Source organism: Chroicocephalus ridibundus, chromosome 9 (genome assembly GCF_963924245.1).
Source record: "Chroicocephalus ridibundus chromosome 9, bChrRid1.1, whole genome shotgun sequence".
Taxonomy (NCBI): Eukaryota; Metazoa; Chordata; class Aves; order Charadriiformes; family Laridae; genus Chroicocephalus; species Chroicocephalus ridibundus.
The window spans coordinates 23,526,433-23,541,350 of record NC_086292.1 but is presented as its reverse complement, the minus strand read 5'-3'; the positions used below and the strand labels follow the sequence as shown (position 1 = coordinate 23,541,350).

At 47.6% G+C, this 14,918-nt stretch overlaps 1 protein-coding gene across 4 annotated transcripts in view; it reads left to right on the top strand.

Annotated features, from left to right (window-relative positions):
- Window positions 1–7,818: 7,818 nt before the first annotated feature.
- The window catches only part of LRCH2 (leucine rich repeats and calponin homology domain containing 2), a 53,199-nt gene continuing 46,099 nt past the window's right edge, over window positions 7,819–14,918 (top strand). For all 4 annotated transcript variants that reach the window (XM_063345543.1, XM_063345542.1, XM_063345541.1 and 1 more), the window contains exon 1: window positions 7,819–8,161. In XM_063345543.1, coding sequence (XP_063201613.1) covers window positions 7,888–8,161 — 274 coding nt within the window. In that variant the 5' untranslated portion in view covers window positions 7,819–7,887. The remainder of the gene's footprint in view (window positions 8,162–14,918) is intronic.

Sequence of the window (14,918 nt, the reverse complement as noted above, 5' to 3'; positions counted from 1 at the left end):
GAACTAAGGTCATGATACCCCGTTCGCAATTTTCTGTGATGCACAAGGTGTCCCGGGGGTGCTGCTGCCCTTCGGGGAGTGCTGGCTCTAATGCCCCCCCAGTCCAAGAGCTTTCCTTCAAAAGGAATCATTAGCATTTCCCAGGAATTCAGTGGGAGCAGCCAGGGAAGCTGTGGCTGCTGGGAAGGGCTGGGAGCACCGTGTACGCCAAGCCTCTAGCGATGGCCGGGGAGAGGTGGTCTATAGCGGTGGCCTTGTCTAGCTGCGGGAGGGGCTGGGGGCTCCCCTGGGCACAGGCCAGCGTGTGCCGAAGGGCCCAGGTTTCCCCACTGGGAGGAAGCTGGGGTTGGTCCCGCGGGAAGGATGGTGTAATGAAAGGTTTTGTGGGCTTTGGCAAAATCGTACATACATCTTCATACATACACACATGTGCAAACAGTCTGAAAGCAACAGCTGAGAGATTTCCAGTCATGCTTCCATGGGATCACGTTTAGTGAAACAAATACAAGACAAAACAAGGCAAAGGCGGAATTTAGAAATACCGAGACCAACCTCAAAATACCTAAACTTCAACTTCTAGAACCTAAACTTCTAAATATCTAAATGTCTAAACTACCTCATAGTAGGTATTTTCAAATTACAGGTTTTTTACTGAACTACAACACGGCTTTTGCAGCAAACGCCACTTCACCAGGTGAGCAGTTTCAGGATCTGTTTTGCTCCAAGCACATAGCTTTGGAGGCGGTGATAAAACCTTCCCGAGCCACATTGCTGCATCTGGGAAGTTGGAGCTGATCGGGCCTGTGTTATCTCTCAGCCGCCAGCCTGTGACCTCTTAACATCTTGGCAAGTGTCCCATTTGATTTGTGTGTCTAAGCACTGCCATTAACTCAGTTCTCAGTAATTTCTCACATTCCCAGTGTAGGTGACACACACTAGAGCTGGTGAAAAGGCCTGGAGAGCCAGAACCTCCTCCGCAGCACAATCCCCCTGCGCCGGAGAGGGCGGTCAGTGCCTGTCAGACAGACCTCACCCTGCGTCCTAAGAAAGGAATGGCAGTAATGTGGCTTTCTAAAGGTTAAAGTATTTTTTAAAAATTAAAATAAATAAAGGAACAAAGGGAAAAAAAAAGGATTTTTGTGTTGCTTTGCTCTAGAACTGGTTGACTAAATGTGGCGAGGAGCTATGGAGCTAAGCCCTCAAAGAAAACCTCTGCCAAAGGTGCCAGGTATTCCTGCCCCGGAGGGAAGATGCGGAATGAACTTTTTCCCAAAGAGCAAGTGTCGTTTTGGGGCGCTGAGCGTTTCAGTTCATCAGGTGCTCTGCTTGTCACAGAACCAAACCCCAAGGAACCCTACAAGTCTTTAGCTAGAAACAAATAAAAATAGCACTCAGTGGGAGAAGGGAACACATGCCAGCATTCAAACACTTGTATTATCTGAAATGTTTGCTGGTTAGTAAATTTAGCACCTCTTCTGCATGTTAAATAACTTGTGATGATTTCTTGTTGTAATAAATCTTATGCCATGATAGAAAAATACATATCTTAAAATTCACGCTGACCACTTTGTCGTTCCCGGGGGTACCTCATATCACCGTTATTTAATCCAGCATTACAAACAATATGACTGTTCGCTTGGGGTGAAATGAACCCAAAACTACATGATGCATTTGCAAATAAAGGTTTTTTTTTCTTGGGAAGTAAACCCGAGCGGCTGTAGAGATAGGTGTCACGGGAACGCTTAGCACTCGCATGCACCCACACATCCAGCGGGGGGCATGGACGCACCCCGCCCCACGGCAGAAACGCTCCCTTATCCCAATGGGCCAAAATTCCCGTCACTTTGGTGACGTTTTGTCTTTTGCCCACAAGGGGGGGTGGTTAGGCCTTTTAATTGGTGACGACTACAGGCGCCTAATTCTCAGCTCTTAATGAGGAGCACTGGGAGCAGCCCAGCTCCCTTCGCCTCCTCCGAAGCTGGTGCACCACCACCCAAGAGCTTCTGGGTATTTGTTAGATGCTGAACGTGACCTTTTAACCATGTGTTGCTACTTGGAAATCATCTTCTTCAGAAGATGGAAGAGAACAAAACTGTTCTTCAGATCCAGAGAGGGGATTCTGCCCCCCTGCTCTGCTCTGGTGAGACCCCACCTGGAGTACTGTGTCCAGCTCTGGAGCCCTCACCACAGGAAGGACATGGACCTGTTGGAGCGGGGCCAGAGGAGGCCACAAAGATGATCGGAGGGCTGGAGCCCCTCTGCTGTGAGGACAGGCTGAGAGAGTTGGGGGGGTTCAGCCTGGAGAAGAGAAGGCTCCAGGGAGACCTTCCAGCCCCTTCCAGTCCCTGAAGGGGGCCTACAGGAAGGATGGGGAGGGGCTGTTGGCAAGGGCATGTAGCGATAGGACGAGGGGCAATGGTTTTAAACTAGAGCAGGGCGGGTTTAGATGAGACATTAGGAAGAAGTTCTTTCCACTGAGGGTGGTGAGACACTGGCCCAGGTTGCCCAGAGAGGTGGTGGAGGCCCCATCCCTGGAGACATCCAAGGCCAGGCTGGATGAGGCTCTGAGCAACCTGATCTAGTTGAAGATGTCCCTGCTCCCTGCAGGGGGGTTGGACTAGATGGCCTTTAGAGGTCCCTTCCAACCCAACACATTCTATGATTCAAGCTTTTTGAGAAAAGAAAACTCCAGATTACGCCAGTATTTCTGTACATTACCCATTCACGGAATGTGAGCTACGTTGATAACACTTCAGGTTTTACACAGAAGTTCTGACCGGGTACAGTGAAGTGGCTGAGGTGCACACATCACTGAGCTCTGCTTGGTGAAAACAACTGGTCAAGCACTTCTTGTTAACAGTTAATGGCAAATTCCATGATTTGCTTCTTATACATTGAGCAGACGCAGCCTAAATACATATTTAGAGAAGGGTTGTTGGGGTTTTTTTTTTCTCTCTCTGTGTATGTGTATTAATTGAGGTCTCAGCCTGGCATGTGCAAAACGATGCTTACATTTCCCATTAGCTATACCTCTGGACTATGCAGAGCACCCTTAAAGTCATCCCATAAAAATGCACTTCCAGATCTGGAGATGTGCAGGATGATTTAACATTTGTATTAAAGCCGCTACAACTGATGGCCCTGCGTACAGTTATCTAGGACAAGGTGACAACAGTCACTTCTTATCTTGGACTGCCTTTTGTGGATCAGAGACGTGGCTTGTGAAATGCACGGCATCCTTGATAAAAGATAATGGCAATGGCACAGGGCTTGGACTCAGCCAGTCGGTAGCTTCGGTGCAATCTGTAACCAGTTACCTCCCAGTAAACTGAGATCCACCATGCCGCTGGGCTTCTGATTGCAGTGGAACAGTAGTTTCAGTTCGCGTTGCTTCTTGGGGTGTCTCAATATTAAAGTAAGCCTTCACTGAAAGGGCTGCATTTCTAGTTTTACCAAGAAACAAGCAGGTATGCTACTGCCCAACAAACAAGTTATTCAAAATAGAATAAAAGGAAAAATCCTGTTGGAAATCACACTAGAATGATGAGTTAAGGCCTCTGCAGCACCAGGAGGAGGTATTTCCAGTGCGTGTAATCGGAATAAGTGGTACTTGAAATTACATTCTGAGGGTAGAGGCCGCCTTCCCCCCCCCCCCCCCCCATCTTCAGAAATGTATTTTCTGGTGCTCGATGAAGCATGGCGAGCCGTACAATTAATCAGATGCTCCCAACAGAAAAGGTACCAGGAGTCTCCTCATTAATGGATCTGCTGTCTTCCTGTGGTCTGTACAGAAAGACTTTTAAGGACAGATATTGCTCACCGAAGCAACTAGATGGAATCCTGCTTGCTTCTTTTCTATTCAAGCATCAGAAGCTGGGGTATTTTGAGCTATTTCTAGCTCTTTGAAAATGGTGTTTCAGATAAATCACTACCCTTTAGCACAGACAGCGTGTCATTTGCCTTTTGACCTACCTAGGAATATATGGTTTGCTTGCTTTGCTTTCAGAGTGGGCTGGGTGATGCTGTTTTAGTATGAATCTTGAATCTGGTTATTTGGAGATTATTTTAACTCCCTGTGGGAAGCTGTGGAGACTTGCAGGTCTTGAAGAAGAAAAGCAGTATCAATTAGGAACAGAGCACGCACTGATACGCAAAGTAAGTGCGAAGGAATTGAAGAGTAATCAAGGAGATGGCACAAGGATCATGTGAGCACTGAAATCACAGGGAATGTGTTATCCCAGTACCTCGCGCGTGTAGGAGGACTGAGGCTACTCATAAAGAAGCATAGTAAGAATGTTATGAAAGCTCTGGTGTTTAATTGCTTGAAGCAAGAAAGTCTTTAAGGGATGCAAAAAAAAGGTCAGTGCTGACATGTCAGGAGGATTTCATTTCTCACAGCAAACGGCAATCTAGGCTGACAAAGATCTGCTTTGTATTCAGCTCAAGGACTTGACTTGGGAACATGGACAGCTTCGGGGTGTCTCTGCTTTCGCAGTCCCTGTCGCTCAGCCTGAGGTGCTGGAAGCTCGCCTGGCCTGGCCGAGGCCTGCAAGTGAGGGGAGGTGTGGAGGGAGCTCTGCACCCTGTGACACCCCAGGCAGCACCTCCGCCTTGTCACCACGCCTGAACGTCCTTACCCCAAGCACTGACCTGGGACACAGCCCGCGGGACACTCTGGGGAATTACGAAGGTACAGGAGAGACAAGGGACTCCACTCCTGCTTCCCCTACTCTCATAACCAATTTTACACCGACGTTTCCAGCACAGAGGAACCTCTCTCCAGCAGGCAGTGCTGCAGGGAAATGGGGAGCTGGGAGGGATGCTGCGGCTCAGGGGTGGGACGAGGCGTGGGAGTGGCACCGGCGGAGTGGCAGGATGGACACGCAGCTCTGAGCATGGCTGGGGCTGACCATGCCAAGGACAACGTCATTGCAAGGCTTGTGAGCAACCACATCTTCAATCCATGCTGAAAGTTAGACAGATCAAAGCCTTATCCTACATCTCATTCCTCCAGGCATTAACACCGCCTCTTACAGTTTGTTGATGTCATATCTCTATGAGTATGTATCTCATATAGAGCGGATGTGGGTAACCACAAAGACCTTCGAAGTGGAAGCTCTTCATGGAAGCGGGGGATTCGCAGTGGTTTTCAGACTCCTGAAACACAGACTCTGTCTGTGCTGTGGTAGCAAGAAAATATGTTTGTCTTGTGCAGTCTCATTACAACATCTGCGTGTTGCCACCTCTTCCTGTCCTCATCTTAACTGCCTTAATGAATAAGAAAATGCCATCTACCATCTCTGTTTAATGGTAGAAACCGAGGGATGGCACAGCTATGACTTAACTACTCATTATGACAAGAAAAGTGGTTTGGGGAGCTTTCTGTCACTAGACTAGTGATGCTGGTTTTGCTTGTGAAATGAAAGTGGGGGGTGTGGGGAGAAAGAACTGTCGAAAGGCTGTGAAATACAGTATAAATAAAACGAATTAGACTTTAGCATTCCAGACATCTGTTCTGATTGTGCAGCTCTTGGAGGTGATAAATGACCCCCCCAGGTAAATCTGCATGTAGCTATACCATTGGAACGTGCAATCAATTCCCATGCTTTTGCCTGAGTAAGCAGCAATTTGCCCAAAACAGTGTGCAAATCAGGACTCGTGGTTAGCCATTGGAAAAAGTCTCAGACATTGCTTCCAGCCTATTGTATTGGACACTTTAATGCATTTGAAAGTGTGAGCATCTGCCTGAGCCTGCTCGGTTTGCTTCTCAGTAGGAACACCTGCAGACACAGTGAGTATTTTGTTAAAGATGAAAAGGCCCCTCATACGTGAGAACTCCAGCATGACTAAATGGTGCTTTGAGTCCTCTGACAATTTGTCAGACGTATTTCTCACAAAGTGAGCCGAACCCCTTTCTCTGTCTAATGTGGCAGGGATCAGTTCGTCTCGAAATAGCAAGCGGCTGTGTGATGTGGCTTAGAGGGAGGACAGCAGAGCTGCCTCTCCGAGCTGGCCCTGGGCCAAGCCACCCGCTTCGTAAACTCCGAGCGACTATTTTTAACCTTCAGTAACATTTAGCGACCGGAGCTGGGCCTGGCCGCTCCTCGGCTTCACTCCTGCCAGCTGCGGAGCCACTGTGCCTCCTGCGCCACAGCTGTAGGCAAAGCCATCGCAGGCGCTTGGCCCGACATGAGCCCAGGAGTTTGTTCCACCTCCACTCTCTCTGGCTGGAAACCACCCAGGGCAGCGGCCAGCAGTGTTTGAGCAGGTTTGTCTGATTTTCCTGCTATGAATCCAGGGAACAATTCGCTTTTTCAGGGCAAGAGCAGAGGCTCTGGCCCAGGCAGGCTGATCGGCAGATATTCATCTGTGAGCTTTAATACCGCAGCCCACAAAAGTACCCGCAGCTAAGGTTAAATGAAGCAGCCAGCCACAATATTTGCAGGTGACAATGGGAGCCCTTCCCCCACCACACATGTGTTTTGCACATAGGCCTCTCGCTGGAAAGCCAATCTATGTGCAATGACACACTGATCCCGAAGTCCATACAATGCCGCACCAGAGGATTAAACCCTTCACTCTTCAGCACCTTCTTACTGATCCCGGCTGATTTGGTTCTATTGAATTCCAGCCAGCTATCGCCCACGCGATATTACAGGGCTGTTCCTCTTTTGACTAATAATGGCTCAGCTGTCTCTCACTGACATACCGCTGACTGAAGGCTAGTCTCTCCCATACTGCTTATAGAAGGAATTTCCCTTAGATCCCCAAATTACTCATGATGCATGCATGCATGCAAAAAAAAAATCCATTTAAGGACCTTCAGGAGGATCAAAGCATAAAAGCAGATTCTGCTTATCAAACCCACAGCAATTGCATTAAAATGTGGGTCTACGAGCCTTTCTTTAGCGATTCTTAATTATGGCTTCAGAGTCATTTTTGACAGATAAATATGCAGCACCTAAGGAGTACATATTACATGGTAATAGAGGTAATTATTCATCCATACAGTATTCCAGCAATTGTGTAGCGTTTTGTTAATATAACGGGGCCTCGGACATTGCAGCCAGCTCCTGATTTACATTCCACCGCTCCCCTTTCACACGCTGAGCACACCAGTACCTTTGGAATGTTTCCGGGCTCATTTCGGGGTGCCGGCCTCCCCGGTCCCCTTTGTTCTGCGGTGGGACATCCCTCACCGCCTCCCGGGAGGAGCCGCGGTTACCGACGGGCGCTGCCCCGTGTCGGTGTTCTCACGGGGCCCTGTCCATCCGCCTGAGGGGACCGTATGACCCCGGGAGCCACCGGGGAGCGGCGTTGCCATAGACACGGCAGCAAACCCCAGCGGCGCCGCACGAGTGAAGCACCCTACCGGCCAGGCCGCGGTCAGGCGCGGCGGCTCCGCTAGCTGGGAGGGACGCGGTCCCCCGCCGCCGAGCGTGCCGTTTGCCCTGTCACATAAACTTCCGTTCTGCGGGGCGGCCCTGACACCCCCCCGCTCCGGCACCCACCGCCCCGCTGCCGGCAGGGCTGCGCCAGCCTCCGCGCTCCCCGCTATGCCGCCGGCACCTCTCGCGGCCGCGCCCCGCCCCGCCCCCTGGAGCGCACGCGGCCTCTCATTGGCGAACACCCCCTCGGGGAGCCGCCCCCCGCCGCCGCCGATTGGTGCAAGGGGCAGCGGTGTAGCGGCGGAGCCACGCTCCTTCGCCCCCCGCCGCCGCCGATTGGTGAGGGCGGCCGACGGGCGCGCGGGAGCCACGCCCCCTCACTCCGCCAGCGGGAGGCCCCCCTGTCCCCTGCGGGCCCGGCCGCGCCTGCGCAGTGGCGGCGGGGCGGCGGGGCGGCCCCGGCTGTTGTTATTGTGGGGCTCGTCGGCGCCGCGCGAAGATGGCGGCCGGGCAGGGGGGCGGTGGCGGCAACGGCGGCAACGGCACCGGCAATGGCAACGGCACGGCGGGGTTGGGCATCCCCGGTCACCTCACTCTCTCCTTCTCGGCCGGGCCGCACTGGGGCGCGGCCACCCTGCCGCAGCCGCACACGGTGCGCAGCTTAGACCGGGCCCTAGAGGAGGCGGGCAGCTCGGGCATCCTCTGCCTCAGCGGCAGGAAGCTGCGCGACTTCCCCGGCAGCGGCTACGACCTCAGCGACACCACACAAGCAGGTGGGGGGCCGGCTCCGGGGCCTCCTGCCGAGGGGGCCCTGCTGGGGGCGGGGGGGGACGTCCCCGCTGTGGTGGCAGTTGGAGGTGGGGACCCTGTGGTGGCAGTGGGGGGATGCGGGGTGGCAGTGGGGGAGGATGTAGCGAAGGGGGCGTTTATGGTGGCGAAGGAGGGCTGGAGGGGTGGTGGCAGTTGGGAGGGGAGGGCCCTGTGGTGGCAGTGGGGGGGAGGCAGCGAAGGAGACTTCTGTGGTGGCGAAGGAGAGTTGGGGGCTGTGGTGGCAGTGGGGGTTGGCATGGGAGCGGCCTGATCTGGTGGCACTGAGGGGCCCGGGGGTGCCCAGCGAGGGAGTCTGCTGTCATGGGAGCTGGGGGGGGGGACGGACAGTGGGGGAGATGTAAGGAGTGGGGACGGTGTGGTGGCAGCGGGGAGGAGCGCTAGGGACCCCCGTTGTGGTGGCAGTGGGGGGGCTTGGGGTGTGTGGGGACGCTGTGGCCCGTGTGTCTGTCCGTGCATGTCGCAGGACGGGGCCTCGCCGTTGCCCGGGGGAGGGTGTGCGAGGCGTGGGGGGGGTTGCTCCGTCCGCGCTCCCCGCTGTGGCCGCTTTGTCCCCCCGGGGGTAGCAGGTCCCCTCCCGGGAGCGTTGTCCCCGGGGGTGCCCGGTCGGTGCCTCCGGTGCGGCGGGGGGCGGTGGGTGAGGGGATGGAGCGCCTCTTCCCGTGGTGGGAAGCGCTCGGGTATCCTCAGCCTGGATCTGCCCGTTTCGGGCGATCTAGGTGGATTTTAGGTGAGGTGAAGTTGGAGACGTTTTTCTGTACGGTTTCTAGAAAACAAGGCTACATCTTCCGCGGGGCTTCTGTTCCGCGTCGGCTCACCTCTGGTGCACTTCGGGATTTATCTGCTGCTGGAGTAGCTGCTGAAAATGGATCATTTTGAGTAATGTGCTAGAACAAAATGTTAATGAGAGGTCTAGCATCTTTTGTTCACAAGTAGTAGCGGCTTTCCGAAATCTTGTTTGGGTGAATTAATTCCATGGGTTTGGTTTTTCTTTTTGTTTTGTTTTGGGGCTTTTCTTCCCCCCACCGGGTTACGAATAGCTGGCTTATTGTTTTGAATATGAGGCTACCCATTGTGGTACCTTATCCATCTCTGACAATCCTGTGCTCCTGCTCTATCAAATACTCTTTCTGTTGCTCTTTGTTGTGGGCTGCGTTTGTGCAGAGGGTTAAATAATGATGTACTCAGTCTTCTGTGATCGATTAGGTTGTGTAGGGTGTAGAATTTGCGAAGAACTGATTTTTAAAATCCAATTTCTGTATCCAGTACCAAGCTTGCTAATGATTTGTGGGTTATTAGCTTCCCCCCCCCCCCCCCCCGACACATGTGATGCATCCCTATGTGCAATGCAGAATAGGGATAGGTAAAAGTGTGTTAGTTATTTCATAATGGAAGCACAAGATTAAAATAAAAACAGGTTCCATGAAATAATAGCTTTTTCTTTGTAGTAGCATAAAACTGTATTCATCAGTGTACTAGGTCACTTCTGTGTATAAATATTCAATAACTAAAGCATTAAAAATGAAGCATTGTATACGGGCAATCTATTATTAAAAAGACTTTTCCTGTATCCTGAAGCAGGTTCATCAAGGATCTGTATTTTGTGTTTGCATCTAATTATTACGAATTGCATTTTGGGTTTAATTTTTTTTGATGTTTTATTTTGAATTTCAACATATTTGAGTAAAAGCGGTCTGCAGTGATATTGTCTTTACCTTTTGGGATGTAGTAGAGCCCGGTCACTACCATTAGGATTGAATTTCCATCATGAAAGATCGTGTGACAGTGTTTAAGGGCAGATTATGACAAAAATAGCCATGTTGCTTGCTGCTCTAAAAAAATGTGCTTAAACAGTTGATGTGGGGCTACGCAAGTACCATCTTATAACAATCCTGATTTAATGTAGCACTGATTTACAAATTAATCCTGTGAAATGCAAATTTTAGGTGTCTTTCAGAATATGCTTGTAAACAAAAGATTTGTAATCTTTACTTTGACTTAATCTGTAGCGGTTTTTGGGTAAGTGGGTAAATGGTATTCTGCTGGTGAATCACAGACATCCTTTGCAGAGTATCAGTATGGCATAGAGCTTGGTGGAGGATCAGCAGCTGCCTTGGAGGCTATGGCCAGTTACCTGTGGGCATTTTTGTAGCAGTTATCACTGTTTCACAGTACAATATACCCATGAATTAGGTTCTAGATTTTGGCTGAGGCATGGGAGATGGTGGGCTGGGACAAAAATCTTTGCTGTGTTTCACTTTCTGTTCTCAGTCAGTGACTTTCTGAAATTTGGTTCTGTGATACTTGAAACAAACATTTAAAGAAACAGCCTCTAACAAATCTGTGTGTAAACAATTTCTTTTCCATATTACAAACCCTTATGCAGTAGAATGTACAGTGTGACTGTAAATCCAGAATATTCTGCCTTAGTGTCAATAAAATCAGGAACAGAAAGTTATTTCTAGAATTGAAGTAAAACTACTACAGTTCTCAGTAGGGTTCAGATATATATTTATATGTTAAAGCACAACTGTTGTTGGTTTATCAAAAATAGCCTGTGATTTTTTTGCTTAAGGTCTGGCTGTATTTTACATCTAACTTATATAATGGCTTGCCAGTATGCAATTTGCAAATACTGTAGCATGTTGTGGGCATCTTATGTGACAAAAATTATTGCTGAGCTAAAAGCATAATGACGATATCTGGCTGTTTAGCTCTCATCTTTTGCTTGTTGTATCTTTTTTTAACTGTGAATTGTCATTGTAGCTCTTTGGCCAAAACCCCTTTATTTTATTATTTCCCTGAATTTGTCTTCTGCGTGTTCAAACAGATCTGCTGCTGCTGTTAAATGAACTTCTGGAAAAAATAAATCATAGGTCATGAGATATCAAGAGGTATATTGAATATTCCAATCATTTTATTAATGTGTGTAATTTTGCTTCTCGCAGCGTGAACAACATTAGCCCCCCTGGCAGTTAAGTAATTGAGTATATCACATCAGTGTAATCACTGTCTGCTTAACTGAAGAGTTGTGTCTTCTGTTTTGTTTTCTTTTTTCAAAGATGGGCTCTTGTGCTATATTGCAATGCTGAACAAAGTCAACCTATGCCTTTAGCAGTTTATCTCCTTTTTTGTGAGCACTTCTTAAAACATGAATTTAGTAAATATGAAAGGTACTAGACTGACAGCTCAAGAAACAATTTACTTGCTCAGGATAAATATAGTGGTGCCATCAGGCTTATTTGTTCATGACTTTGTCACAGCAAACTTGATTCCCGGTTTTTAATTCTGAAGGAACCTCCAAGCAATTATAAGTAGGTGAATGATTGCCTGTAAATATATTAACTTTGAAATTTCTCCTTTCTCACCACCTGCTACCTTCTTATCTAGCTGAGCAGTAACAGCAGTGTATTCCCAACATGACTGCGGAAGGAGCCATGCTGTCATGGCCAATAACAAGCTGGGCACCACCGCAGAGTTCCCACATGGTGATTCCTGCCTGTGTCTGCCGAGGAGGTGGGATGGGAGGGGACGTGCTTGGTGTTTAAGATATCATTGCCTAGCGTTACTTGCATGACTTTGTTGATTTTTTTTTTTTTTACAATTTATTTGTAAAATAATATTCTGGCCCTTCTAAGCTGTAGAGTCATTCATGTGATTATGGATTAAAACCAAGAAAACTTACAGCTTAATATTGAATGTTAATTTATGATACTCTTCTTTTGCCTTTATAATATACACTTTTTCCTGTCTGAATAAAGTTGGTTTTGCTGGTGGTATCAATGTTGATTAAAGTGATGGCAGGTAACCGAATAGCAACACCAAATCCAATTTTCAGCTCAAGGAAGTAACATTCATATCTGATGTATATACTAAATGTAGATTCTAGAAATCAAACATGTTGAAAAAAATGCGGTGGCTCAATACTGACTTCTGCACATCTGAACGAAAAGAGAAACTAGGCTTTTATGCTTTTTGGGGGGAGAGCATAGTGTTTATGCTCAGAAATGCATCAGATGTGTAACCTGGGAGTGACATACTTACAGGCAAGCAATTGTGGAATGTCCCTGGCGTGGTTTCCCAGCCTGTGCAGTGTTTGGGCTGAGGGAAAAGGAGCTGTATATGTTGTCCGAGGCCAGTAGGCCAGTAATAAGGCCTTAGGCCAGTAATAACGATACTTGTTAAGGATACTTGGTATTATGGACCAGTTAAGAAAAGACTTAGTTCAGTGAGTTGAAGTTAACGCAACTGATTTTCAGTTTGCTTGCATAAAAGGATTGCGTAATGAAGAATACCGCTAATAAATTAATCTAATCTTAAAAAAAAAAAAATAATCCATGTTGTAGCTTCATCTGAAATACTGACCTACAAGAAATATGGGATGTGTAATTTTTTTACTTTTTATAGTCTCCATCCATCAAAACTAAATTTGCCATCACGTTGACGATTTTTGAGCCTTGGAATATCAAAAAGATTTAACCTCTGAGATCTTTCTGCTTTTAATCAATCTAAAAACTTATTGTGATACATATTTCTGCTTTGTAACTTATTATTTGAAGAGGGGGCAAATGTATTCAGATCATGAATTGTATTGCAAAACCTTGTGCGATTAAAAAACATAATGGACTAGCCTTTGCTTTTTTGGATTTTTTTTTTTGTTTGTGAAAAGTATCTTCTCATCTGACTTGGAAAGCTTTGTTGGAGCTGATTCAAAAGTATGTATTAATTTTACTGGCAAGGCTGGCAAAGATACTTGCTATATCTTTTGTGGTAAAAGTTCTACATGACAGTGTTTAGAGAACTCTTGAGTTCTGTGCTTTTCCAGCAGTCTGATTCTCATCATTTTTCCAAGTAACCTGGGACTGTTTGCTGCTTGCTGGGAGAATCTGCTGCCAGGTCTGATGGATCTAGAGGAGGTATAGCACTTTAGGTGAGGAGGGGAAAAAAAAAAAAAAGTCTTAATTTTTGTTATAGAACTAAAACACTAATGTGTTCTCAAGTGTCAACATAGGATTTCTCAAAAAAGGTTTTTGTAGTTACAGGGCTGGAAGGAGCCCCGCACCTCAGGCCTGTGCGTAGGCTGCTGGCCAGCAGGTTTAACTGCACAATGAGCAAATCCCTGGCCATCTGTGCGTGCAAAGAACCATCTACTTCAATTTGTCACCTCACCTCTGTTTAATAGGTGGGACCAGTAAGTAGTGGACAAGAACTTGATATGTCAAAGACTGGCCTAGAAGTAAAAGCTTTATGGAAGTGCTCACTGCAAATTGTCACATCCAGTAATGGGTGATATTCCCTACTTTTTATTAAGCTAATAGAAGTGGGTACAGCCGGTCTTGGAGGCTGCCATGAGGTCTGGCACGAGTAGGATGGAGTCAGCGGGAGGCACCAGCAAATAAGAGCAGATGCTGGAGCTGCAGCAGCAGTGGCCTTGGTCTCAGGAGAACATCCTGGAGCTGCCGCTGGACCCCTGCACTCTGTGCTTACAGACTGTGAGTCTACCTGTCTTCTTCAGGGCTTTTTCTGCTTCGCTCTTACTTCACTCTCCTTGTTTTCCGGTATTATTTGACTTCCAGCAGTCTAGCTTACTTTAAAAATGTTTCTGCTTAATTTATCCAGCGTCAAACAATTTTTTCTGCACAGAAGTCATTAGTAAAGACATTAGAGTTGATCAGTTGTAGCCTTTTGTCTGTGCCTCATGTCTGTCTAGGTTGTAAACTCTGCAGGGCAAAGGCCTGGGATGTATATAACCGAGCACACAGAGACCATAGCATAAGAGTTTACTTGGGAGTTTTGTGTGCATTTTAGGTAATCCTTAACAAATCCAGACTCTGCTTCATTTACAGATGATGGTTACTTTCCCTTTATATTAGTTTTCTGTTGAAAGAATTAAAATAATTTGAAACTGAAACTTGGAATTTAAAAATTTCAAGAACAAAAAGGAAATTGACAGAATCAGACCACTAAGCAATGTCCAGTGTAAGTGGGAGAGAGGTGCCCTGTGCTGTAATACGCAAGCTTAATAAGTCTTGTTGACTTGTCAGGGAAACGCGTTTCCCTCTTTCTGGTAGTAAGCTGTTTCAAGAATTACAGCCTAGACTAAAGTGCCGTCTTATTTAGGGAAACAAATAATCTTCCTGTGGGATTTGCTGCATACCACTCCAAACTACAAAAGATTTGTGGTGATGCGATGCCTTCAGAAGTGGAGAGGAAGATAATCCTTGACATGCAATAATGTGCTTTTGACTGTACGGCCAATTGGTGTGCCAGTTTACCCCTTCTGACGCCAATTTGAGGAGCAAATGATCCCCTTGTCTTGATGGCGTGATCTTTATTTTTTGTTTTACTCATGCTATGCTAAAATAACCGAACGTGTATATTGAAGAGCTGGAGCAGTGTGCGGTCTTCTGTTGGGATGCCTGGATCCTTCTCTTGTGGTACCATGGTGATCCATTCCCTGGACTCATGTGTTGGTTTCGTCCCTGCACTGGTGTGCTGCAGGTCGGCACCGGCATGTCCCCCAGTTGTTCCATCCTGTAGATCAGAGCTTCTGTTTTAGGTTTTAATGAGTGCAAATTTCAGGAAAAACCTCATGTACCTGAACCAACATGTGGCGAGTGGAGACGACTTATGTGAAAAACAAGAATTGCTTGAACTAAACTGCCGATTTAGACATGTCTAATGTAGACGTGTCCAGTGTAG